At 37.3% G+C, this 26,435-nt stretch overlaps 1 protein-coding gene across 1 annotated transcript in view; it reads left to right on the plus strand.

Moving 5' to 3' along the window:
• LOC132140805 (zinc finger MYND domain-containing protein 19-like) overlaps nt 1-26,435 on the plus strand; it is a 61,257-nt gene that overhangs the window by 11,366 nt on the left and 23,456 nt on the right. Inside the window, exons 2-5 of the mRNA XM_059549798.1 lie at nt 12,509-12,568; nt 12,741-12,847; nt 13,756-13,896; nt 14,034-14,214. Coding sequence (XP_059405781.1) covers nt 12,509-12,568; nt 12,741-12,847; nt 13,756-13,896; nt 14,034-14,214 — 489 coding nt within the window. The remainder of the gene's footprint in view (nt 1-12,508; nt 12,569-12,740; nt 12,848-13,755; nt 13,897-14,033; nt 14,215-26,435) is intronic.

The raw sequence follows: 26,435 nt of genomic DNA on the forward strand, positions 1-26,435 counted from the left end.
TTCAAAGTGGGAAAGTCTGCTTCAGAAACCAAACTCCAGAAGTGGCCAACACCTGCTCTGAGTTCAACTTGGAGAATGTTATTTGTTTGCAGCTCAATTATTTCACTCTCCAGAGCAGCACGATTACCAGGGCAGAGCTGTGTGATGGTTGGCGTTAGGGAGGACACATCCACATGGAAGGGGTTTTCAATAAAATTGAAAATCTCCTTATGTTCAGTCACATCACTGAATCTGGATTCAAACTCACCCTTCAGCTCCTCCAAAACGCCATGGACCGGTTTAATATCAGACAATATTTTCACGGACCGGCCTTCAAGGTGTGTGGCGGATAAATACAAAAAAAAAAAAAAAAAAATGATACAACTGGCATAAAAACTGGGGTATTTTTTTAAATAGCCTATTATAATAAACGTGAATCCAATGTGTAGGCTTACTCGCAACTTTATTAATAACAGCGTCCTCGTGCAGGCAAATGAGAAAGTCTGAACACAAACAAAATGCCCCCAAAAGAAAAAAAAAATCTCTGTTTTCAGTGCTGATGCATTCATGTAACATTTAAGGGCACCTAAAAGCTGTCACAACGAACCGGCAAAATTAATGATTATGAATATGTAAAATATAGCAGAAGACATTAAATTTTTTTTTATGTCTGTCGGCTAGAAAGATGCTGACTCATGATCTTCGCAGTAGTGAACGCGCCTGAAAGAAGACTATTTCATTAGGGAAGGTGAGCAGTCTGTTTTCTTTCATTTTGAATTGTTTTGTTTAAAAGTAGACATTTCAAGCTTTATTATATAGCCTATGTGTCGGGTCTGTGAGGCAAGTAGGCTATACGCTGAGTTTCGGTTCATTTATGAGACAAACTCCCAAGTTCACACCGGCTCCTTCGTATCGTGGTTATCTATTTTCTATTTACTTCTTATTAAATCCAGAAAATTGGTTGATGAAACCTTGATTAAAATTAAGATACAATTAATACAAAATGAAATTAAATTTAAAGACAGGCTTTGTGCTTTCTGTTTGAGGTCTCCGTGAAAGTTTTAAAGCAGTCTTAGTGCCGCTGTCAGAGCGCTCACGTCCGTAACTGAGAACTGTCCTGTCCATAACATTTTTTATTTTTTTTATATACATTTCTAAATAAATGCGACTTATAGTCCAGTTTGAGGCTAGGCCTATATGTTTTTTCTTGTTCATGGCGCATTTTTTGACTGATGCGCCTTATAGGCAACTCCGGAGCGACTTAAATTGATAGGCTACACCTGTATGAATTTTCATTTTACTTTTTGAACTCCATTATTGAGCCGAGTTTTGCTTGAAAATAGTCTACTGTTGATGACTGTGCAAGACTAATGGATTCAGGGTCAGGCTTGAATGAGCATGCTTCAGACTCGTGGTGTGAGCAGAGCGAAATTGGAGCGGGAAATGCGATGCTCCGTCCACCATCCTTTTGAAATTGCCGCTCTGCGCTCTGTCCAAGATCCGCCCGCTCGCGGTCCCCGCTCGCTCCCGCCTCACATGCTCTGAAGGCAAAGTGGCAGTGTGATACTATAAGCTACTATGCGAGCCGCCAGTTATTGCTTGACGAGCCGCATGCGGCTCGCGAGCCGCGCAATGAGTAACTGTGCCCTATACGAAAGCTGGGGTAGCAACCATTTCCATTTAGACAACTTGGCGCTGACCCTATCTACTAATCCCTCCCAATTTTTCTTTTCAAAGTCATCGTTACCTAAAAATACACCTAAATATTTAAAACCTGTTTTATTCCATTTAATATTTTTTGGAAGTTTAGGTAAGTTAAAAATATAATTACTTTTGGATCCAAACCATAAGGCTTCTGTTTTTTCCCAGTTAAGTTTGGCAGAAGAAAGTTTGCCATACATTTCTAAGCTTTCTTCTAAACATTGCACATCTTCTGTATTTTTAATTATAACGCGAGAGAGCGCGCGCCCGCGAGAGAGAGCGCGCGCCCGCGAGAGAGAGAGCGCGCGCGCGAGAGAGAGAGAGCGCGCGCGAGAGAGAGAGAGAGAGAGAGCGAGCGCGCGCGAGAGAGAGCGAGCGCGAGAGTGAGAGAGCGCGCCCGCGAGAGAGAGAGAGAGAGAGAAAAAAGTTTTCAAAACCTTTTTATTGAAAACTTTAAAAAGCCTTACCAGTTGCTGTCAAAAAGTCCAAACACAAACAATTTCAACCATCCAGAAAAGGTCCCTTACAACCCTCTAATTTGGGAAACAACGTAAAAAGAGGGAAACAGTCTTGTAAAATGGGAGCATTTGTTATTCCATTAGTGTCCAATAACAGTCTTTTTTCTTCATCATTGACCAGTGACTTCCAACTCATTAGCATCCGTTCAACAGTCCGCATAGACTTGATCTTTAAGCAGGAAGCCACTTCTTCTGTATTTTTAAAGTCCACCCTGGCAATGTGAATCAAAAGTCCCAAAGTAAAGATTTGTGAATCCAACAATAGCGCATTTAGTCCATGAAAGGATGAATTGTCCTTCGTTAAATCAAAACGAGCTCCATTTATTAAAGGCTCTTCCAAAAGCCAGTGGATAGGAGTCATCTCATTCCTCCTTAAATTGAAAAGATTCCAAACTTTAAACATATTTTCATAAAACACTGGCAATTTGCTCACATTCAATTTGAGAGGATCCATTAAAAACAAGGATTTATCCAACCCCACCCCTATAACGCTGTGTAAGATGGAGCATGCAACAACCAGCCATCCATTTTCTAAAGATCCATACAAAAATCTTTGTAAGAATTGCAAACGAAACGCTGCTATTCTACTTTTCAGTTGTACCAAACCATGGCCACCTTCCTCCTTAGGTAAAAACAACACACCCTGTTGCACCCAATGCAAGTTGTCCCAGAAAAAATTTACCATGATGCCCTGAATTTCAACTAAAATTTGTGAAGGAGGATCCAGACAAGCCAGCCTATGCCAAAGACTGGAGGCTACTAAATTATTCAAAATTAATACTCTCCCTTTATATGACATCTTTGGTATTAGCCATTTCCATTTTCAAGCTTTCCTTTTACCTTATCAACACCCCTTCCCAATTTTTCTGAAGGAATGTTTCATCTCCTAAGTACACTCCCAAATACTTAAAACCACCTGTTCCCCAATTCAGGCCATCAGGCAATTTTGGTTTCCTTTTTGACCAGTTTCCAATTAAAATCGCCTCACTCTTATTCCAATTAATTTTTGCTGATGATAAAGCTTTAAAATCCTCTAAAACTTCCATTAACACATGTATATCATTTTGGCCATTAATTAAAACCACCACATCATCAGAATAAGCAGACAAAATTATATTGTTTTTACAAACAGGTCAATTCAAACCACAAACTTTTTCTCTTAGTTGTTGCAACAAGGGTTCTATAGCAAGTGAATATAACATTCCAGACAATGAGCAACCTTGTCTTATACCCCTACAGACCTTGAAAGGAGTGCATAAGCCACCGTTTATTTTTAGTACACTTTCAACAAAGAGAGAGAGAGCGTGCACGCGCGAGAAAGCGCGAGAGAGAGAGAGAGAGACTTTTGACCTTTAAAACACCTTTTTATTTGACATTGTAACATTAAACAAAAAAGGTGTTTAATAAAACTTTACACCTTTCCCATTACTACCACGGAAAAGTAACTCTCTATCCTCCAAAGAAAACAAATTTGTGCTTAAGCACCACTTCATTCCAAAACTTAACATATCATCATTCATTTTATAATATTCATATTCTAATTTAATTCTAGATTTAACCAAAGCTTTAATCAAGGCTAATATATTAACAGTTCTTCCTTCATTTTCAATTTTATATGACTTCCAAATAGATAATTTTCAGGGTTTTTCCTGGGTCAAAATTGGTCTTCGGTGTGTGGCTGACCGACATGGTCATCCACACACAGCAAAGAGTACCCTAGTACCCACATGATCCCAATATTGACAATAAATGTTACATTTAAAATAAATACAAAGAAACAGTTTGTGATTTTTTTTCTTATCCTATTTATTAATGAAAAAATGATCACTGTCATCCTTTCTTGCCCTCTTTGCAAAAAAAGCTGTGATTTTTCCACGACTGGCTTTCATAGTTTAGAAAGATAAAATCCTTTTTTGATAGAGCAGATAATTATTTTAGTATAATCATATCAATTAAAAAGAAGCATTAAAAACGTAGCATTAAAAGGTGTAATAGTGTAATTTTTTTACCATATAAAATTTAAGAAAATTAGCAGCTAGCTAGCAACATCTTGCTTTGTGCTTTGATCTAGTTTCATCTCACTCCAGTCTAACTTTAAATAATTTTATAGGTTATTTACTACACATTGTCATAGGCCTATTTATTAATGCTAAATTTTACTAAACACTTTTGCTAAATGGGGTAAGCACACTTACTTTCTCATTACAGATGTGTATGTTCTTCTAAGAAGTAATGATTTGTTACACTGATTCAGACACTGACGGTCAGACCAGTGGTCACCAACCTTTTCGAGCCTAAGATCACATCCAAAGTCCAAATGTAAACCAAGATCTACCACTTGCAAAAAAATTATTAAAAAAAAGGCCACAATGTAAGTTCTACTCTGACATTCTTGTTGCCTGTTAGTCACTAGCAAATTATTTAACTATACAAATAGTATATAACTATACAAACTCCCAACTATAATTAAACATTTTTAACAGTAATATAACATTAAGTATTTCCAAAGGCTTATTACTCGTATATAAACACAATAATCAGTCAATTACAGGCCTAAGCCAATAATGTACTGTTTCACTTTCCCTTTTAAAACATATTTCAAACACTTCAAAATAGAAATACTCAGGTTATTGCAACTAGCATACAAAATATTATGACAACAGTCATCCTTTCAATTCTTCAAAAATATTTTCACACAAATTACAGACCTACATTCATTTTTAGCTACAGAAATTGAATAATGTAATCAAGTGTAAAATAGCATCGCATATTTGACTGTATAAATTAAAGATTGTTCTTTATTAAAGTTACAGAAGCTTTTTAATCAGGAGCAGTGAGTGATTTCTTTGTTGTTGCTGTTCTATTAATATAAAGACTGTCACTTTAAGAGAATGCACTGATACAGTGGCCTACGTTCAGCTGGCTATGTCTGCTGTAGAATACTTACCAAAACAGGCATTTTGACATGATTTTTGTGTGAATTTGTCCATTTAAACACAATACTTCAGAGAGAGCTTATATGTGCGCGCGTTTATTTAGAAACATTTATTAGCTGAACCCTGTTTTTTACGTGCCATTTATAGCAAGCCATATTATATTACAGATTATATTACAGATGCTTTGTCAGATTTAAGTTGAAGCGCGTGCCGAACCGTGTGTGGTTGAACCGAACTTTTTTTATTTATTTTTTTTTTCAGCGAACCGTGCCACCCCATTACCTCAATAATCAATCAATTACAGGCATAAAACAATCATGCCCGATACATCTCATCACACCGGCACCCGCGTCTAAATCAGTTGTATGGTTTGGTTTTCATTCTAAAACAGTTGCGTCAAGTATAAATAAGTCTGTTTTGTGAGGTGCGCGCGCAGTCAGCGGAGGCTCGCGCTGCGGTGCCAGGCAAAAGTATAAAGAAAGCGGTTGTTTTACAGACATTATATGTAAACTATAGGCTATTTGATTGGACAGATATACCCCTCTCCGTCCCCTAGACACAATTTACTACACACAATAGGCTCACACATGGTGCATTTTAAATTAATAAATAATAATAAATACAAATATATATATTTTTTTCTCAGATTTTGAAAAATCTTCGCGATTGACTTAAAATGCTTCCAAGATCGACTTGTCGACCGCGATCGACGGGTTGGTGACTCTGGCTTTAACCATTCATTATAATGAATCGGCTCAAAGGAGTCATTAGGTCATGAATCGGACTTTAGCGGACGTGTTGTGTGGGAATCCTGTCTGTTAGGATATTGCGAAAGATTTGTCAACACACACACACACACATACAAAAAACACTTCATAACTGGATATATATATATATATTTTTTTGCGTTTATTTAAAGTTATGTCAGCTGCATGTGTGGAATGCTTGTCATAAGTTGTAAGAAAAGATAAGGCAAATTTTGTTTTGACTGCAATTCACACCCAGCGGTAATTCAGCAAAAATATTTTCCGAATGCACCACGTGAAACATGTATTCGGTCTTCCGACCATTATGATCAGTTGATTTTGATGCGAGGGAGAGAGCAAAGACAGAACTGAAGACGGAGAGTGTGCGCGCGTGGGTGGAGCAGTGTGCTCGTTCTCTCCGTTACTCCGTCAGTAGCCTGCTTCACTCACAAAACCCAATTACAGATCAAATATGGCTTTGGCGGGACAAAAAATCTTTTTGGCGGCCGCCATAAACTTTTCAACATAGAAAAAACCCTGATTTTGCTTGACCAATCAAAAAATTTGAGAGAGTACAATTTTCTCTTTGAGAAAGTGAATATTTACACCCAAAAATAAATAGTGTTTTTGAAAAAACCCAACCAAGACTTGATAACATACCCTCTAAAAAATTAAAGACAGCACACAGTCTTTGACATTCGCAAAAAGTATGAAACACAGTTTCTAATACATTGCAAAAACTACAAACTGGTAATATATCAGGATTACATTTAAACAGAAAGGTTTTTGTTGGCATTGCACAGTGCAAAATACGCCACTGAAGGTCTCCTGACCGCTTAGGTAAACGACTTTTATAAAACAACCGCCAAGAAGGTGACTGTTCTTGAGATACAGATAAGAAACTTCTCCATTTTATATCTTTCTTCTCTATTAGTTGTTTAGAAAATGTAACTTTAACACATACAATATACAATTGTCTTTTATTTATTTCCAGAAATGATTCATGTTCTAGCTTTCGAAAGGAAAGGAGCGGTCTTTCTTCTTTATTATCTTGATAACTATGTGGAGTAATAAACACCTCAGGAAAGAGGCATTGCTTTAACCCAGTAGACAAAAACCTTTCAATAAACTGTCTAAGTAACACTGGAAAGGATTCTTTCAGCTTGTTTAAGATGTTTCCAACAATTCTCTTAGATTTTCCCCCAACTTGTCTACAAATTTCTTGTACAGAATTCCATTTTCTTTCTTCTAAATCAATTAAATCTTCTACTTTTAAAATACCTGCTGAAACAAAATTCTTAATTACGGTATCTGACATATCTTTTTGGCAAAACCATGAATTATAAAAAAGTGGTTCGTCAAGGCCAAAATGCTCTTCTCTGTCTGTTTTAATTTGATTCCAGACACTTAGAACATTCTTATAGAAACTAGTAAAAGATACATTTTTAAACATTTCATTTGACATCAGAAATAATTGTCTGTCAAGTCCTCTTCCCACCAGTGTTCCGTAAAATGGCTAAAAAAAAATTAAAAAAAAAAAGTGAAGTGACATTCGGCCAAGTATGGTGACCCATACTCAGAATTTGTGCTCTGCATTTAACCCATCCGAAGTGCACACACACAGAGCAGTGAACACACACACACACACACACACACACACACTGTGAACACACACCCGGAGCAGTGGGCAGCCATTTATGCTGCGGCGCCCAGGGAGCAGTTGGGGGTTCGGTGCCTTGCTCAAGGGCACCTCAGTCGTGGTATTGAGGGTGGTGAGAGAACTGTACATGCACTCCCCCCACCCACAATTCCTGCCGGCCCGGGACTCGAACGCACAACCCTTCGATTGGGAGTCCGATTCTCTAACCACCAGGCCACGACTTAAACTGAACATAATCCATGGCTGAGGGTTTCGATCATAAAGCAGTCTTTGAGCTATTTGTAATCTCATTGCCTTAACTTTTGAGAGTAGATGGATAAGGCTTTGACCGCCCTCAAATACTGGCAAACACAAGACTCCTGAATTCAGCCAGTGATGTCCTCCCCAAAAGAAATCCACAAAGTGTTTCTGGAGAAGTTGTAAAAGGTCTGTTGGAGGGTCTAAAACGGACAGACGATGCCACAACATCGAAGCAGCCAAATTATTAAAAACTAATACCCTTCCTCTATAGGACAGCTGAGGTTGAATCACTTCCATTTCTGAAGTTTCCCCAACACTTTTTCTGTTATTCCATTCCAGTTCTTTGTCATATATTGATCAGTACCAAAGAAGACTCCAATAATTTTAAAACCATCTGTTTTCCACTGACACATTTGAGGAAGATGAGGTGGACTCTCTTCTTGCCAATGGCCCAGAAGTAGTGCATTAGTTTTATTCCAGTTCACCTGTGCTGAAGACGCTTTCTGATACAGGTCAATGCTCATGTTCAAGTGCTCAATATCTTCTTGAGATCTTATTATCACGGTGATGTCATCCGCGTAAGCTGTAAGGCTTACTTTAGTTACTTCTGAGATATCAGGATTAAGAACTAAAATGCCATGTAGATTTTTTTCTCAAAAGTCTCAGCAAGGGCTCTATGGACAAGGTATATAAAAGTCCAGAAAGGCTGCAGTCTTGTCGAACACCTCTGCACACTGGAAAAGTTCTTGTTAAAACTCCATTAATCTTCAACATGTTGTATACATCAGTGTATAGTAGCTGAAATTGTTATATGAATTTCTCTCCAAACCAAAAGCAGTCAGAGTTTTAAAGAGGTAGTGATGGTCGACTCTGTCGAATGCCTTCTCATGGTCAAGTGACAGAAGTCCAACATCAAGCTTGTATATGTCAGTTAACTGTAATAGATCACGCACCAGAAACAAGTTATCAAAGATGGAGCGTTTCGGAACACAGTATGATTGATCTTCATGGACTATGGAAGCTAAGCATTCTTTCAGCCTATTCGTTAATGCCTTCGAGAGTATCTTGTAGTCTGTGTTTAAAATTGAGATGGGGCGCCAGTTTTTTAAGGACCTTAAGTCACCTTTTTTAGGTAATAGCGTTATTACAGCTCTTCTGCAAGAGGTAAAACTTTCAATTTTTCACTTTCAGTAAAAACAGAATGTAAATCCGGTCCAATAAGTGACCAAAAAACTCTGTAAAATTCAGATGTTAGACCGTCCAACCCTGGGGATCGTCCAGCAGACTGTTGTTCACAAGCTGTACTTAGTTCTCCAAATGACAGTGAATGTTCCAGTTCTTTCTTATCATTTAATTTAGGGACATCATTAAGAATATGTTCCACAGCTTTAGGATCACAAGACTGAGCACTGTAAAGTTTTTCGTAGAATGACAAGGCTTGTAAAATAATCTCCTTTTTATCTGTTGTCTCTCTCCCATCGGGTAGTTTAAGATGATCAATTGATTTTCTCTCTCGAACTTTCCTTTACAAGGCAAAAAAGAATTTTAAGGAAGTGTCCATGTGGTGAAGTTGAGCGATTCTTGCTCGAACTATTGCTCCTTGGTCTCTTTCTTCATACAGATTTTTTAAAATAAATTTATTTTGATCAAGTAGATCTTCATTTTTCCCATCTTCTCCACTTATGGAGCTACTTAGCTTTAAAATGTCTTTTTCCAAAAGTTGTATCTTCTTTTTAGTTTCATTTATATTATTTTGTGTATACTGTTGGCAGAAAGATTCCATCTGGATTTTTCCAATGTCCCACCATTGGCTTAAGGATTTAAACTGTGACCTTCTCTCTCTCCAAGCTCTCCAGAAAAGAGTAAAAGAGTGCACAAAAGAGTGATCTTTTAACAATCTATTATTAAAGTGCCAGTAAGATTTATTATAAGTATTCAATGTTGTGACCGTGACAGATATGTAGTGATGATCAGATAGGGGTGTGGGACTAATACTGCTGTTAAGAAAATACTGTCTTTTAGTTTTTTGAACATAAATTCTATCTAACCTGGCTCCAGATATAATTTTTGAACCCATCTTTAACCATGTATATTGTTTTTCTTTAGGAAAGGATTCTCTACACACATCAACAAGTGCATGATATTTTAAAACATTTCTAAGCGCTTCTGATGATTTTGGGTGAGGCTCATCGTGATTCCTATCAACTGTATGATCAATAGTGCAATTAAAATCTCCAGCTACAACGATTACTCTTTCATGGGGAATTCCATTTAATCACTTGTAATTTTCTAAAGCATTCAATTCTGTCAGATCCGACGTTAGGGGCGTAAACATTAATAAATGAAAAAGATAAACCTTGCAAAATAATATCTACTTTTTGCATTCTACCAGGTATAATATCTATCATACTGAAAGCCTGTCCTTGACGTTTAGCAGATATCAGAATAGCTACACCAGCACTGACATTTGACCCATGGCTAAGAAAAACTTGCCCTTTCCACTCACTAAGCCATTCTGTCTGGTTATATTAATCAGTGTGAGTTTCCTGCAAAAAAATTACACCTGTCTTCTTTAAAGTTAAAAATGAAAGCGCGCAAATCTTTTCCCTACACTACGGCATCCATTAACATTTAAAGAACCAATGCTCAAGGATGCCATGATTATTAACAGGGAAATATTAATGCAGCTGAATATCATCATTGCAAGCTTTTCATCCTAACCTGTTACACTTTTTTATTGCTACGTTGGATCATCTTTTTTACTTTAGTCATAATTTTCTTAAGACGATATCGTTTTTGTCTGTTGAATTCTTCAAGAGTTGCATTTGTCATTACATATCTAGAAGAGGCAAGAAAGCTTTTCAAATCTGGTAAAAAACATTTCCATCTGGGGATTCCTGGTACCTTTAGTTTTATCAAGGAAGATACTAATTTGTTTTACAGAATATAGTCTGGAGTTTGTATCACTCGTTTCTAAAGATCCTGCTTGTGAACCGGTTTCTTCCATGTCAAAAAAACTCCCTTCACTTTCACTTCCATTATCTGAATCATCATCTAACAGAATATTATCTGTACTTACATTGGACCACTGACTACATTTCCCTTCTTCAGATTCATTTTCATTTGTCACAACACTTTGTGCTTCTGTGTCTTTTTGCGGTAAACACATATTTTCCTTACTTTTAGACTGAGAACATGCGTTTTCTGACTGACTTACATCAGAAATCTCAGCTCTCTGTTCTGGTTGTTTGCCATTGTTTGTATTTTCCTCTCGGTTTTGAGGCTCTGAGTTTGTCTCTACTCGCACATTAGAGCTGCCCTCTCCTGCACTGTTAACAGATCTAGGGCATGTCTGCCGAACTTGACCATGGTCACCGCCAACATAACCGCGCATCTGTTCCGTGCTGATAAAGATTGTGTAATCTTTACCTTCGATTGATATCTTTATCGCTACTTCAAGCGGGTCATATTGTGCGTTCGGTATTATATACGTGAATCGTCGGAAGGACATAAAGTGCTTTATATCAGGATTTCTGAGTCCTAAAGGGATCATCTTGATCGGCGCAGTTACTTTACCGTAACGCTGAAGTATTCCTTTCAAAGTTTCATCTTTTATGAATGGCGGTACATTGGAAAGAACTACTTTTTTGGAGGGACTAGATAACGGCAGTAATTGTAAAAACATATTGTTTACCTCAAGCCCTGTCTCGATTAATTCATCAACCATATCAACTTCAGTAAGAAAAACAACAAGTGCTTTGTTCATCCTGGCAGCTGACTTAATATTTAAACCACCAACCTTCTGACTGACGGCTAGCAGAACGTCTTCAATGTTCATGTTCTCCTGTGGCATGCACTTTAATCCGTGTTTGAGAGTTAGACGCGAAAAAGCGTCGTTTGACTCCATTATTACTCGCAACCCTGCGCTATGCGCAGTCTGCTGGTAAATACTTTAACTATCCTTACGTTAAATTTATGAATGACTATAAACAATGAAAGTTGAAAAAGTAAAACAGAAAAGTTTTCGCACGCGTGCTCAACCACCTGAAATCTCCCCGCTACCCACAATCCCCTGAGAGAGAGAGAGAGAGAGAGAGAGAGAAAGAGACTCACACAGTGGAGTCAGCTGTCCTAACTTTCCGTGGTTTGTTTACTGCAAACACATACGAGCTTCATCGCCGTGTCTGTAACACCACTCTGTTCCCCTTTTGGACTTGAACTGATGGTAAAACTAAGGACATTATTAACTGTCTTTACATTTATTTTGAAATACAAAATTCATGATTATGTAAAGGAGCATCACATTTCTAAAGAGTGCTTGCAGCGTTCAACCAATCACAATGCACTGGATCAGTTGGCCAATTAGAGCAGACTGTGCTTGTCGGAAGGAGGGACTTTGTAGAAAATGACCATTTGAGAGGCGGGGCATAGAGGACCTACAATAATGTACAGCATTTGAAAAATAATGTTTTTTGAACATTAAAGCATGTAAACATATTCTGTTACACTAAATACACAAAATAATGACCTTTAAAAAAAAGCACCATATGACCCCTTTAAAAATGGAAAATAATCAAACTTATAGAAAATTGGTTAAAAAGTGTGGGAACCCTCAGGAACGCAATGTATAACTGAAGTCTTTGGTGAGGAAGCAAAATAGCTGGTATGTTTTTGGATTGTTGACTCAATTGACTTAATCTCCATTATAACACCGTTTTGTTCCTTCAGACAAAGTACACTTTGATTGATGAGCAAGACATACCATTGGTGGAAAACTATGCATTTGAGGTGAGAACTCATTTTGTTGTTGAACCAACAACCCTATGTGTTATGGCAATTTCTGGTATTCCTAGTAAATTTTTTTTAAATTATCCAAAGGATTCTTTTTGTTGTGGTCACATGCTTGGAATACTATTATTTAGTTCTGTGAAATTGAATGGCTGAATGTCTTTATTTTCAGGCACGCATGGAAGTTGATGCAGATGGGAATGGGGCAAAAATCTTTGCTTATGCCTTTGACATCGGCATGGGTAGATGGGCTGGTCGACCACTGCATGAGTTACTTTGGTGAGTGTAGTGTTAGAGCCTATTGCATTTCCCACAGCTTTTACACTGTTTACGATCTTCAGCTACAACTGTCACAATTCGGGCCACTAGTGAAAGTCATAATGAACTTACAACTAACAATGAAATGTTTTAATGCAATGGATGAAACAACTAATTATAGGGGTGGTTGATTGCGATTTCACTTTTTTAATGTTAGTGTGTAAGATTGCTGTTTGAGCATCAACAATATCTGCCAAGTTGTGGCGCTGAAAGTTCAATGCTAACGGAGATATAAAAATTCTTGTAGTTTAATGCCTACAAAAACGGCTCGTAGGGACTACAATGAGTTACTTCCCGGGTTCATTACATAATGAACCCAGATAAACCCCAGCCCTGGGAACATGCAGCAAAGGGGGCTAGGCCATGCTGCGCTGCTTTAGAGAAGAGGAAGAGTAAACTAGGGGTGCACGTAAAAACTCTTCATATGAATCGCAATTCTGTCGTATTGTGTTTTAGCCGATCACAATACACTGGACCAGCTAACCAATCTGAGCTCATTGAGTATTTCTGAAGGAGGGACTTCATAATAGCAGGAAATGATCAGTGCGTTTATAGGAGAATCTCAGCACATGTTAGACTGCACCCCATTAACAAAATCAAGCCTAGAAAAAATGTCACCCACCCCGTTAAGATCCACCTTTTGACAAAATTTTCAGACTTAATAATCTATTTAATACTAATTGTGTCATGGTGTGTTATGAGGTACCTTCCACCTCATTTTGTGGTTAGTTGACGGTTTATCAGGGAACTTATAGACTAGTTGATTTTGAAAATGTGTAGTTTTGCATGTGTGTAAATTCTGAAGAGGCTATAAATAAGTAGAAATCGATATGTTTTAAGTAGTCACATTTTAGTGTATTTGTTTACAGGGAAAAGCACAGAGGTGGAATTGCTCCAAGTTTCCAAGTAGTTCACATAAACTCCGTCACAGTGGACAACCGTCTAGACAACTTGCGTCTCGTTCCAGTGGGATGGAGTCCCAAACCAGAAGAACTGTCCAGCAAACAAAGGTAATTGAAAATCATTACATTAAGATTTTATGATGTACAGCTTATTAAGAAACAAACAAACAAAAAAACTAATCCACTGTGCTCAACTTGTGCTGTGATGTGCTTTCTAAATTATGCCTGTGTAATGTCCTCTCTAGAGAGCAGTCATTGTACTGGCTGGCCATCCAGCAGGTACCAGCAGACCCAGTGGAAGAGCAGTACCTGGAATTGAGTCGCACACGCTACTACAATGCCAATGGAGAGCTGGTGGAAGAGGAGGAGTGTTCCTGCACCTACTACGAGTGTCACTACCCACCTTGCTCGCTCATTGAGAGGAGGGTCAGTATGGTGTTAAAGTCATTCAGTGTTTATTTTATTTTATTTTTATTTTTTTTGTGTCTTTTTTGACATTGGGTCGAGTATCTTTTTAATTTTTATTTATTCAGATTCTGCTTATTGATTCCTAGTTTCCAATAAGATAAAAACATGCTCATATATATATATATATATATATATATATATATATATATATATATATATATATTTGTGGCAAAAGTAGCTAGTTAACGAAGGCGAGAATTTGTTTCAGTTTAACGTATTCAAAATATTTAACGTATAGGGGCGGGGATGGCCACCCACTCACAACTGCTGCTTCTGTCACTTTTCTCATGACAAGAAGTGAATTTATTCAGTCGCAGAATGTCTGTACAGGAGATGTTTCAGACACGCGCTCCACTCACTTTATTATCAGGTGCAAGTTAAGCGAGCGCGGACGGTCCTGCTCTCAAAGGCGCCGGTGCGCGCTTCCTTTTTGTGTATACTTTCATATCAAACTGCGAAATAAACTATGTGCAAGCAGTGTCGGGGTCAGTTAATTCATGGAATTACCAAAAAAAAGGTGATTAAAGCTGACTTGAACTATGCATGCATGTAATATATTTTATATATATTATATACAGGATATATTTATATGTATGCACATGTCTATGAAATCAGCCCAGCACTGTGTCACTCATCTGACACATCCTATTTAACTCGTCAGTTCATGTATATTTGAGCACTTCTGTCAGTGAACGCCGCCTGCAAAACACTAAAATAAATATCAAAGAAATAATGCAGTTAAACAAGAAAGTAGCCTAAATAAGAAAGTTAAATACACCCTGTCTAATGGACGCGAGCGACGCAGCGCGACAAAATACTCATTATAATCAGTGATGCTACACTGGATGTAGCACAAAACGACATGATAAATCCCCGTCCGGTCTGTGAGGTACTGACACAGAGTTCAAATGTCCTGTATAGATACTAGACAGACTAAACCTGTCGCAACGCGGTTGTGTTGCGTCCGGTTTACTTTTCCGCCACCAAGCAAGCTCAGTAACTCCTCATCTGCACGCGCTCTCTTTGAAATAGGAATCGTTGCCATATTTCTTGTTACCATCTTTTATGTATCGCTGTCTCACGTTTGTATTTGTCCAGTTTATAGAAAGCCTCACCAAACCTGACCAGCCAGCGTTTGCGATCACGAGAACTTGTCCAAACGCTGATGGGTGACATGAATGCAGATGACTCCAGATCGGTGGTGTGGTATTTGCTTTCCCAACAAGATCCATCGCCCAACACTAAATTAATTTGCTCCTCTCACTTAGGCCCAATCCCAATTCTATTTTATACCCCTTCCCCTACCCCTCCGCCTACCCCTTCCCCATGTCCCTTGAAAAAGAGTGTCAAGGGTTAAGGGAGAAAATATTCCCCTAAGGATTGGGACAACACTACTATGCCGTCCCACGTCATCATTCGTCATCTAGCTCTTACAATACATGCATATACTGGTGTGCATTAGAGCCTTTAATTATCATTCTGTATTAATGAGCTGCTTACTGACACACACACACACACACACATATCGGAAATCGCGCAGCTAACACATCCAGGAGATAATAAACTTGCCAACGCTGCCCCACGACTTTTATTAAATACAATTTAAATACTGAATCACTACATTATATTTTCCAGTGATGAGAGGATACAATCGCTGTTTAAGTTAACTCACTCTAAAAAGATAAATGCGCATACACGCAACTTCCATCTCTCTCTCTCCCTCTCTCTCTCAATGTTTGAGAAAATGGTTTAGTGATTTCTAATTATTGGGGGGATTAGCCCCCATCAATGTCTACAGCAGTTATCGCCCTGATCAGACATATGCTGTGGCACTATCATGCAGTCTGTAATGATATGACGTTAGCAAATATTAGCAATTTTTTTGTTTTTTGTTAACATTTCATTGAGTAACATGACCGTTAATATGAACTCATAATTGAATGTAACATACTTTTCATTATAATCTTTTTGTTCGCTGTAGCAGCCATGTTGGCAAGATAATTCATACCCCTTCGTTTGAAGTGTGGTCCCGAAAAATCTTCATTTGAAGGGCTATCTGGCCCTATAAAGCGATTTAGAAATCGCGCAATTTCGATTAATCACACAGCCCTAGAATGGACTGAAAATTAACAGAAAATAACTCTGTCTGGCACCGCTCAGCAAAATGGGAAATGATTCAGGCAGAGCTCAGCAGCGGGTAGACCGTCAGCGGAGCAAGCAGTCAGGAGGGAACATGATGAATTTGTTGTTCTGTAGCATATGCAGCAAAAATATCTAAGATAAATTGGTGGTTTATTCTTAAACCAATCAGCGAGCTCAAATAGTGGAAGCATAGTAACATTTTAGTATTTATTTTTTGTTATTTAATTATATACATTTTTACATTAACAATATAATTTATTTTAAAAGTAATTGGCAGCCCATCTGCAATACCACCGCAACCCACTAGGGTATATATATATAACTTTAGTAACACTTTACAATAAGATTTCATTTATAAACATTAACTGTTAACATGAACAATAATTATATAGCTTTCATTCTTGTCAGTTAATATTCCAAACTTAAACATTAAAACATTTTTTTTATTGTGATTTTTTTTTTTTTTTTTTTTTTCCAAGCACATTTTACCACCTCCAAACCATATCAATCTTAACTAGATAGTAAAGATTGTGGTCAAAGTTTAAGTTGGCTTGAAAAAGCCTGGCCAGAAAGTTTGAAAAATGTAGAAAGTTTGAAAAGTTAAGAAGTTTAAAAAAGAATGTGATTAACATATTGTTAGCATTAAAAGCAAGTGACTACCATGTCATTAGCATGATTAGCAAAGTTGCTAGCATGTTGCTATCATGATTAGCAAGTTACTAACATGTACTTAACATGATCAGCAAGGTATCTAGCATGTCAGTAGCATGTTTGTAGCATGGTTAGCAAGTGACTAGCATGTTCCTACCATGATTAGCATGTTGCTAACATGTTTCTAGCATAAATATGTCGCTAGCATGTTTCTAGCATGAGGCTAGCATGTCTAGCATGATTAGCATGTTTCTAGCATGATTAGCATGTTGCTAACATGTTTATAGCATGATTATCATGCGACTAGCATTTTGCTGGCATGATTACCATGTTGTCAACATGTTTCTAGCATGACTAGCATGCGGCTAACATGTATAGCATGTTTCTAGAATGATTAGCAAGTGACTAGCATGTCGTTAGCATGTTACTAGCATGAATACCATGTTACTAGCATGATTAACATGTCGCTAGCATGTTGCTAGCATTATTAGCATGTTGCTAGTATGTCGCTAGCATTTTGCTGGCATGATTACCATGTTGTCAACATGTTTCTAGCATGACTAGCATGCGGCTAACATGTTGCTAACATGTTACTAGCATGAATAACATGTCGCTAGCATGTTACTAGCATGATTAGCATGTCGCTAGAATGTTGCTAGCATGATTAACATGTTGTTAGTATGTCGCTAACATGTTTCTAGCATGATTAGCATGTGGCTAGCATGATTCTAACATGATTAGCATATTTCTAGAATTATTAGCATGTTTCTAGCATGTCGCTAGCATTTTACTAACATGTTGCTAGCATGATTAGCATGTTGCTAGCATGTTTCTAGCATGATTAGCATGTTGCTAGTATGTCACTAGCATGTTGCTAGCATGATTAGCATGTTTCTAACAAGATTAGCATGTTGCTTGTATGTCGTTAACATTTTTTTAGCATGATTATCATGCGACTAGCATTTTGCTAACATGAATAACATGTTGCTAGCATGTTTCTAGCATGATTAGCAAGTGACCAGCATGTCGCTTGCATGATTAGCATGTTGTTAGCATTATTACCATGTTGTTAACATGTTTGTAGCATGATTAGCATGTTGCTATCATGTCGCTAACATGTTTCTAGCATGATTAGCATGTCGTTAGCATGTTGCTAGCATGATTAGCATGTTGTTAGCATGTTGCTAGTATGTCGCTAACATGTTTCTAGCATGATTAACATGCGACTAGCATAGGGGTGTGCCGGTACTAGTATTGGTACCGAACGGTTCCTGTGCAAATTCCAAATGGAAGAGATCATCCCTGTCCCCTTGGAGTGGGGACTTTGGAGTTAGTAGGGCATGTGTTGCCATTAAGTAGTCGTTAGGAATGCACTTTGCAAAAGGAGCGACATAATTTCCTTATTATCTTCAGCTTGCATGTTCCTGTGACAGCGCAGCATGTCAGTCAGCAGATGTCGCTGTTTTACTGTTGTAAATGTTTTTTTTTTTGTTTGTTTTTGTTTTTTTATTGTTGTTAGCATAACCGTTGCAAATAAACATACATTTTATATTTAAATAAGTTTTAAAAATATGCTATATATTATATAAAAACGAATATATATAAAACTTTTTAAAACATTAAATGTATATTGTTTTTATGTCGATGTCCATCAGTGAATCTGCTGTCACGGGAACATCCCAGCTGAAGATGAGGAAATTATATTGCTCCTTTTCCAAAGTGCATTCCTAACGTCTACTTAATGGCATGCACTTGCCCTACTCACTCCAAAGTCCCCACTTCAAAGGGATAAGGATGATCACTTCCAAATTTAATTTGCCTGGGTACCGTTCGGTACCGATACTAGTACCGGCGCATCCCTAGACTAGCATTTTGCTAACATGATTAACATGTTGCCAGCATGATTAGCATGTTGCTAGTATGTCGCTAGCATGTTTTTAGCATGATTAGTATGTAACTAGCATGTTTTTAGCATGATTAGCATGCAACTAGTATTTTGTTAACATGATTAACAAGTGACAAGCATGTTTCTAGCATGACTAGCAAGTGAGTACCATGTTGCTAGCATGACTTTCAAGTGACTAGCATGTTTCAATGCTAATTCAGGTAAAACCATGCTTTTAACATAGTTTTAAAATAGTTTTGGCCACTAACCTGATTAGAGCTGAAACAACGAATCGATTTAATCGATAAAAATCGATTATTAAAATAGTTGTCAACTAATTTAGTCATCGATTCGTTGCTAAATAACTTTTATTTGCCGTAAGCGGCTCATTTCGTGCATATTTCAAATCTGCGGTGACCAAAGTGTGGCAGTAATGAGCCACCGGAGGTTTTACTCAGCCAGTACAGCAGGAGAAGTAGCGAATAGCCAATAGCTGGCCTCGTTTTGTCACGTGCTTCCCGAACAGCGTCTCTGCAGCATTTAGCGTGATGTGGGAGTACTTTACTTTGAGCCTTCAAAAAAGAAGAACGCGCCTAGCGTTTTCCACGCGTTTTTAGGCACGATATGTGAACGGCCCCTAAGACTTTTATTTGTGCAGATTCTCCAGTACAATGTTGTTTGCAAATGTTTAGTCGTAAAAGCTGATAACATTGCTTTTTAACAGTTAACATTTAAAGCTTTACAAACATGTTCTGTGATCAGTTTGTCGTTTACCAGTTCAAAATTCAGTCGTGCAGCCTAATTATGACTGAATGAGAGAGGTAAATGTTTAAAGATATTTGAAATGCACTTTTTTTCTAAGTATTCACTGCTCTTTTTCACACAGCAGGTTTTTTGTGTGTGACTGTCCAATTTTTTCTTCTGGACAACCTTCTGATGGATTTTACTTTAAATTGTGAGTTCCATTCAGGTTTCATGCCACTGGCACTTTATTCGAAGGATTGTTTACAATTTCACAGCAAAAGCTATAAAGCTGTTTCCCAGTAAATAATAAAATACAATGCACTGCAATTTTATTCTGTTTTATCCTTATTCTTCGTGAAAATATGTTCTGAAAGATTCCTTAATAAGCTTCGTTCGGGATGTTAAACTACTTTAGGAGCTCTAAGGACTGCCATGGTGAAAACATTATTTTAAATCTCCTTGTGAAATTTGCTAGAGTATGGGTCAGTGTTCTGATTGCAGAAGAGTTCGACAAAGGATTACTAACACAATAAAACAACTCCAGGTATATTTTTGATTAGGATTTGACAGTGCAAAATGGTTCAAATCTCTTAAAAATCTATGCTGAAGTATAAAGACCATTTATTAATAATTTACTTGGGGAAAAAATGGAAAAAACTAAAATATAAGTACATAAACCGATTAATCGATTAATCGTAAAAATAATCGACAGATTAATCGATTATCAAAATAATTGTTAGTTGCAGCCCTAAACCTGATTATCAAGTTACTAACATGTTGTTAACACATTTCTATGATAATCTAGCTAAAACCAGTTGATTCAGTAAAAAAAAACAGCTAAGGCCAGCATGACAGGGACCAAACCCACTTTTAAACCATGTTAAATGCATGTTTCTAATCTGATTAATGAGTAACTAGCATGTTGTTTTCATTTTTCTATACAAAACCAGCTAAAACCAGTTGATTCAGTAAAGAAAACCAGCTAAGGCCAGCTTGACAGTGGCCAAAAACACTTTAAACCATGTAAAAAGTATGTTTCTAGTCTGATTAGCAAGTAACTAGCATGTTGTTAACATTTTTCAATACTAAACCAGATAAAACCAGTTGATTCAGTAAAGAAAACCAGCTAAGACCACATAAAACCAGCATGATAGTGGCCAAAACCAGTTTAAAACCATGTTAAAGGCATGTTTCTAGCCTGATTACATTTACATTTATTCATTTAGCAGACGCTTTTATCCAAAGCGACTTACAGATGAGGACAGTGGAAGCAATCAAAAACAACAAAAAGAGCAATGATATATAAGTGCTATAACAAGTCTCAGTTAGGTTAACACAGAGCACATACCATGGGATTTTAAATAATATAATAAATAAATAAAAAACCGATAGAATAAAAAAAGATTAGAGCAAGCTAGTGTTAGAGATCTTTACACACACACACACACACACACACACACATACAATTGCATAATAAATTAAAAGAAAATAGAATACAAAAAGATTGGAAATGTAGTTGGATTTTTTTAAAGAATAGAACTAGAATAGTGAGTGTTAAAGTTAGAGGGTCAAATAAAGATGGAAGAGATGTGTTTTAAGCCAATTCTTGAAGATGGCTAAGGACTCAGCTGCTGGATTGAGTTGGGGAGGTCATTCCACCAGGAGGGAACATTTCATTTAAAAGTCCGTAAAAGTGACTTTGTGCTTCTTTGGGATGGCACAATCAAGCGACGTTCACTTGCAGAACGCAAGCTTCTAGAGGGCACACAAATCTGAAGTAACAAATTTAGGTAAATGGGTGCAGAGCCAGTGGTAGTTTTGTAGGCAAACATCAATGCCTTGAATTTTATGCGAGCAGCTATTGGAAGCAAGTGCAAATTGATAAACAGGTGTTACGTGTATTCTTTTTGGCTCAAGAGGGCATTGCAATAGTCCAGCCTGGACAGAACAAGAGCTTGAACAAGGAGTTGTGCTGCATGTTCCGAAAGAAAGGGCTTGATCTTCTTGATGTTGAATAAAGCAAATCTGCAGGATCGGACAGTTTTAGCAATGTGGTCTGAGAAAGTCAGCTGATCATCAATCATAACTCCAAGGCTTCTAGCTGTTTTTGAAGGAGTTATGGTTGATGTGCCTAACTTGATGGTGAAATTGTGATGAAACGATGGGTTTGCTGGAATCACAAGCAGTTCTGTCTTGGCAAGGTTGAGTTAAAGGTGATGGTCCATCATCCAAGAAGAAATGTCTGTTAGACAAGCTGAGATGCAAATAGCTACTGTCAGATCATCAGGATGGAATGAGAGGTAGAGTTGAGTGTCATCAGCATAGCAGTGGTATGAAAAGCCATGTTTCTGAATGACAGAACCTAATGATGCCATGTAGACAGAAGAGAAGTGGTCCAAGAACTGAGCCCTGAGGCACCCCAGTAGTTAGATGTTGTGACTTGGAAACCTCACCTCTCCAAGATACTTTGAAGGACCTATCTGATAGGTAAGACTCAAACCATTGAAGTGTGGTTCCTGAGATACCTTTTGCCAGTAGGGTTGATAGGAGGATCTGGTGGTTAACCATGTCAAAAGCAGCGGACAGATCAAGCAGGATAAGTACTGAAGATTTGGATTCTGCTCTTGCCAGTCTTAGAGCTTCAACAACTAAGAGCAAGGCAGTCTCAGTTGAAAGTCCACTTCTGAAGCCAGATTGGTTGCTGTCAAGGAGGTTGTTGTGTGTGAGAAATGTAGAGACTTGGTTGAACACAGCTCAAGTAAAACACAAAACAAGTAAAAAAACAAGCAACCGTCTGGTTTGTAAACTGGTTTGTAAATAATGTAATTTATTTATTTATTTAATGGTGGGCACAGTTGGCTAGAGCAGTGCTGATTGGGGAGAATGGTGGTGCGCTCGCTCTTTTGGTCTTCAGGTTTTTATAAAACATTTAGTAATTTCCAGCTATCTATTTTTGTGAGCTCATCTAAAGTGAGGACTATTTATGCATTTAAAGCATTCACAAAGGAGATTTAAAGGAATATTCATCTACCAAACTAAAAAGTTAAACACAACACAGGGATACAGAACACAAATATTTTTTTTCAAGATGCAAATAATGAAAGTTTACAGCTGTATACTTGATAAAAAATGGTGTGTGTGTGTATGTGTACTGGCTATTCAATGTCGTTGATAATAGGAGTAAGCAAGTTTAAAACGTGTACAAACAGGGTCCATGCAGACGGATGTAGATGCATAACAAATGTCTTTCTTTATTACTCTGGCTCCATTAAACATGATCTCAAACTTCTTGTGGCCTCTCCTTGTTCACATGTTCACATGTACAAACAAAGCCATACCTCATGGACCGCATGCAACTAGAATCCTCCTTGTGAGCTACTCTGCAGTGCACTCAAAAACTGTGTGCTTCCCAATTACCAACACACACACTTGTAGCTCAGGACAGGTGCTCTAATTAAACATAGCCACAGCACCACCCAGTGGACAAAACCTTTACCATCCCCAAAATGGGTCGATCTATCTATCTATCTATCTATCTATCTATCTATCTATCTATCTATCTATCAAGTGTATAGTTTACTTTTATTGCATATAGGAAATAAATATTTCTGAGTTCTGTATCAATCCGTGTTGTTTATTTTTATTAGGAAGTATATAACTGACCCTTTACTCTCCTTTGTAATAAATGTGCTTAGAAACCAAGAACAAGCTAAGTATAGCTGTATTTATAAGCTGCTTACTAATGACTATTAATGTTGGGACAAGGCTTAATAAAGCATGAACTATTTACTAATGAGTGTATTTATTATAAAGTGGAACCAATGCATTTGCTAATGTTAACAAATTAGACATTATTTTACAGTGTTGTAAAATATTTTAATGACTTAGTGTTTTGTAATGATTTTATTGACCTATAAGCATTTGTGAAAGTTCTGCTTGCATTACAGCCTAGGTGTACACATTACATCTGTGAGGTGAACAGATTTACAGTTACATCCATGTGATTATGCAAGTTCAGATACATGTCATGTCACAGGATGCAATAGGTCAGTATCAAATGAGTTTGAAATTATTTGCAACACAAATAAGGATTTTTGGATTCTTAAAAATCCCCAAAACTGTCAGAAAAGGGTAAGGCCTAAGAGATTTAATAAACTGTAATGAGAAAAAAAAAACACAAAACAAAAAGGAAATACAGATTTTTTTTTCTGATGATTAAATAGATGTTTAAAAGTCTCTCTGTGTCTTTCTCTCTCTCTCTCTTTCTCCCTCTCTGACAGCATGCACTCTCACCCAACCCCCTTCCTGACACAGAGAGCAGTGACTGATCATAAGATGACTGATAGATTTTTAATTTTCTGTTATCCATAGTGTTGTATAGTCGTGAAACTAATTATATTTCCTCAGAATGACTTTTCTTCTATATGTAATTTTTTTTAAAGTGTTTGGACGCTGCACTTTGACAAAATTAAAGACATTTACTGGTTCTTTTTTACTGTTATTTAAAATCACTACGACAAAACCGTTCAAGCTATCTAAAATCCATTCGCAATTTAAGTTCCTTTAATTCTGAACATGTAATCTGCTTCAAAATCACCAGAACAGAATATTCAAGTTTGAAGCGTTGCCATGGCAACACTATATTAGATATCAATATCTCCTTTAAAGATTTAAATCGGCCATGTTTTGTCATTATTCTGATGAAGTTTGAAGCAAATCGAGTAAAAGTAAGATGCTGAATTCAAAGCATTTTGAAAAATTACACACTTCCGAGTCAATGCTTTGTTCATTATCTGGCTCGGCTCTGTGTTAATCTTCAGTTCTCTCTTCACAGCAGTTCAGTCAGTGTACTGTTTGAGCAAATTAATTGCTCTGGGATTTTGGTTTGTTTAAACTCAGAGGGAGTGTCAGCCACATTAAAGTTAACATCTTAAGTCATTTGTGGATTAATGCGTATTGGAGACGTGAACAGTTTAAAACAATTCAGTTCGATTTGGTGAACTGGTTCAAGAAGATCCGGTTACATCGAATGATTCGTTCACGAACCGGATATCACAAACTGCTTTGTTTTGAACTCTCTCATAAGAGACATGGAAGAGAAGACAAAGCTGAATAAAGTCGTAGTTTTTGCTATTTTTGGAGCAAAATGTATTTTCGATGCTTCAAAATGTTCTAACTGACCCTCTGATGTCACATGGACTGATTTGATGTTTTTCCTATGTTTCTGGACATGGACAGTAGACTGTACACACAGTTTCAATGGAGGGACTGAGAGCTCACGGAGTAAATCTAAAATATCTTAAACTGTGTTCCAAAGATAAAATGAGGTCTCACGGGTTTGGAACGACATGAGGGTGAGTCATTAATGACATAATTTAGATTTTTCGATGAACTAACCCTTTAAAAGTTTTTAAAATAGAAACAACACAAAATTATTCAACATGAAAAGCAATAGAAATGTATGCTGCGTTTCCACCGAAATTACCCGGAACAATTTTACCAGGAACTTTTTTTCCCCCAGACCTGTTGCTTGCTGCATTTCCACCACGGTCTCAGGGCTTAAAGTTCTCCGGCACAGTGCCTGATTTCCGGCGTGCAGCGTTTAATCCTACATTTAAATAATAAAATAAGTTTAAAAAAAATTGTTTATTGATATCACTTTTGAGTCCATGTGTTCGCCTACCAATGGTATGACATTAACTAACAGTAACTAACATTAGTAGCAAGTCAGAATGTTTTTCTTTTATAAACACGAGACGCGCATAATAGTATTCAGTTGCAGAGTCGCAGCCCTGATGAATGGAGAAGCGCGACAAAAAGCTGTGAGGTGAAATGGTCAAATATATCCATCTAGCACGTGTTTACATAGAAAAGCTCATTATAAAGCATCAGAGCTTTGTAAACAGCTCAGAGTAATCATGTCATCTCAATAAGAATTATATGATTGCCAAAACCTATTTAATGGGATTTCTGAAAAGGTCCTGTTCACACATGGTAACTTTACCAGTAATTTACCAGTGAAGACCGTATGTGTGAAAGGGGCTAAACTCTTCCTCTCTATACGATGTGAATTTTAATTGCTCAAAGTAATATGGAAAAACTGTGTGCATTCTCACTAGATTTGTAATGTAAATCATTTAGAAACCTTTGCCAACACCGCAGATATATCAACCTATGTCTAAATTAGGGATGCACCGGTTGACCGGACGGTTTTTGCTTAAAATACGCGATCGGCAATCGGCCAGTTTTTGGTCTTTTCTCGGCCGATTTTTCCGGAAGTGCGCCCGCGTGCACAGACTACATTGTAATCATTCGCGATGTCATTTGTGTGGAAGTATTTCGAAATCTGTGCGCAGGACATGGGCAGCCGTGCAGCACTGGAAATGCAGAGCTACAAGTCTGAGGTACGGATAGCAGGAAGCGAACAGCCGTTGTTGTATTGGCGCACAAAATAGGAGTCCCTTTCCTGCTCACTGCTTTTATTCATCCAATAAAAAAATGTTAGGGTAATGATTTACATATATTTTTTTTATTTGAGTCAATAGATATTTTTCATTGGCTCAAGTAAAAAAATATAGATGAATCATTTGAACATGAATCATTACCCTAATGTTTTTTTTTTAATTGGATGAAAGAAACACTTTGCATTTTTGTTTTATTCGCACCAACATTATTTGATTTTAACATTTTGGAATGTATTTATATAGCATACTTTTATTTAGTCTCACCTGGTAAAGACCTTTTTTTTTAAACCAAA

The sequence above is a fragment of the Carassius carassius genome, chromosome 5, assembly GCF_963082965.1.
Source record: "Carassius carassius chromosome 5, fCarCar2.1, whole genome shotgun sequence".
Lineage (NCBI taxonomy): Eukaryota > Metazoa > Chordata > Actinopteri > Cypriniformes > Cyprinidae > Carassius > Carassius carassius.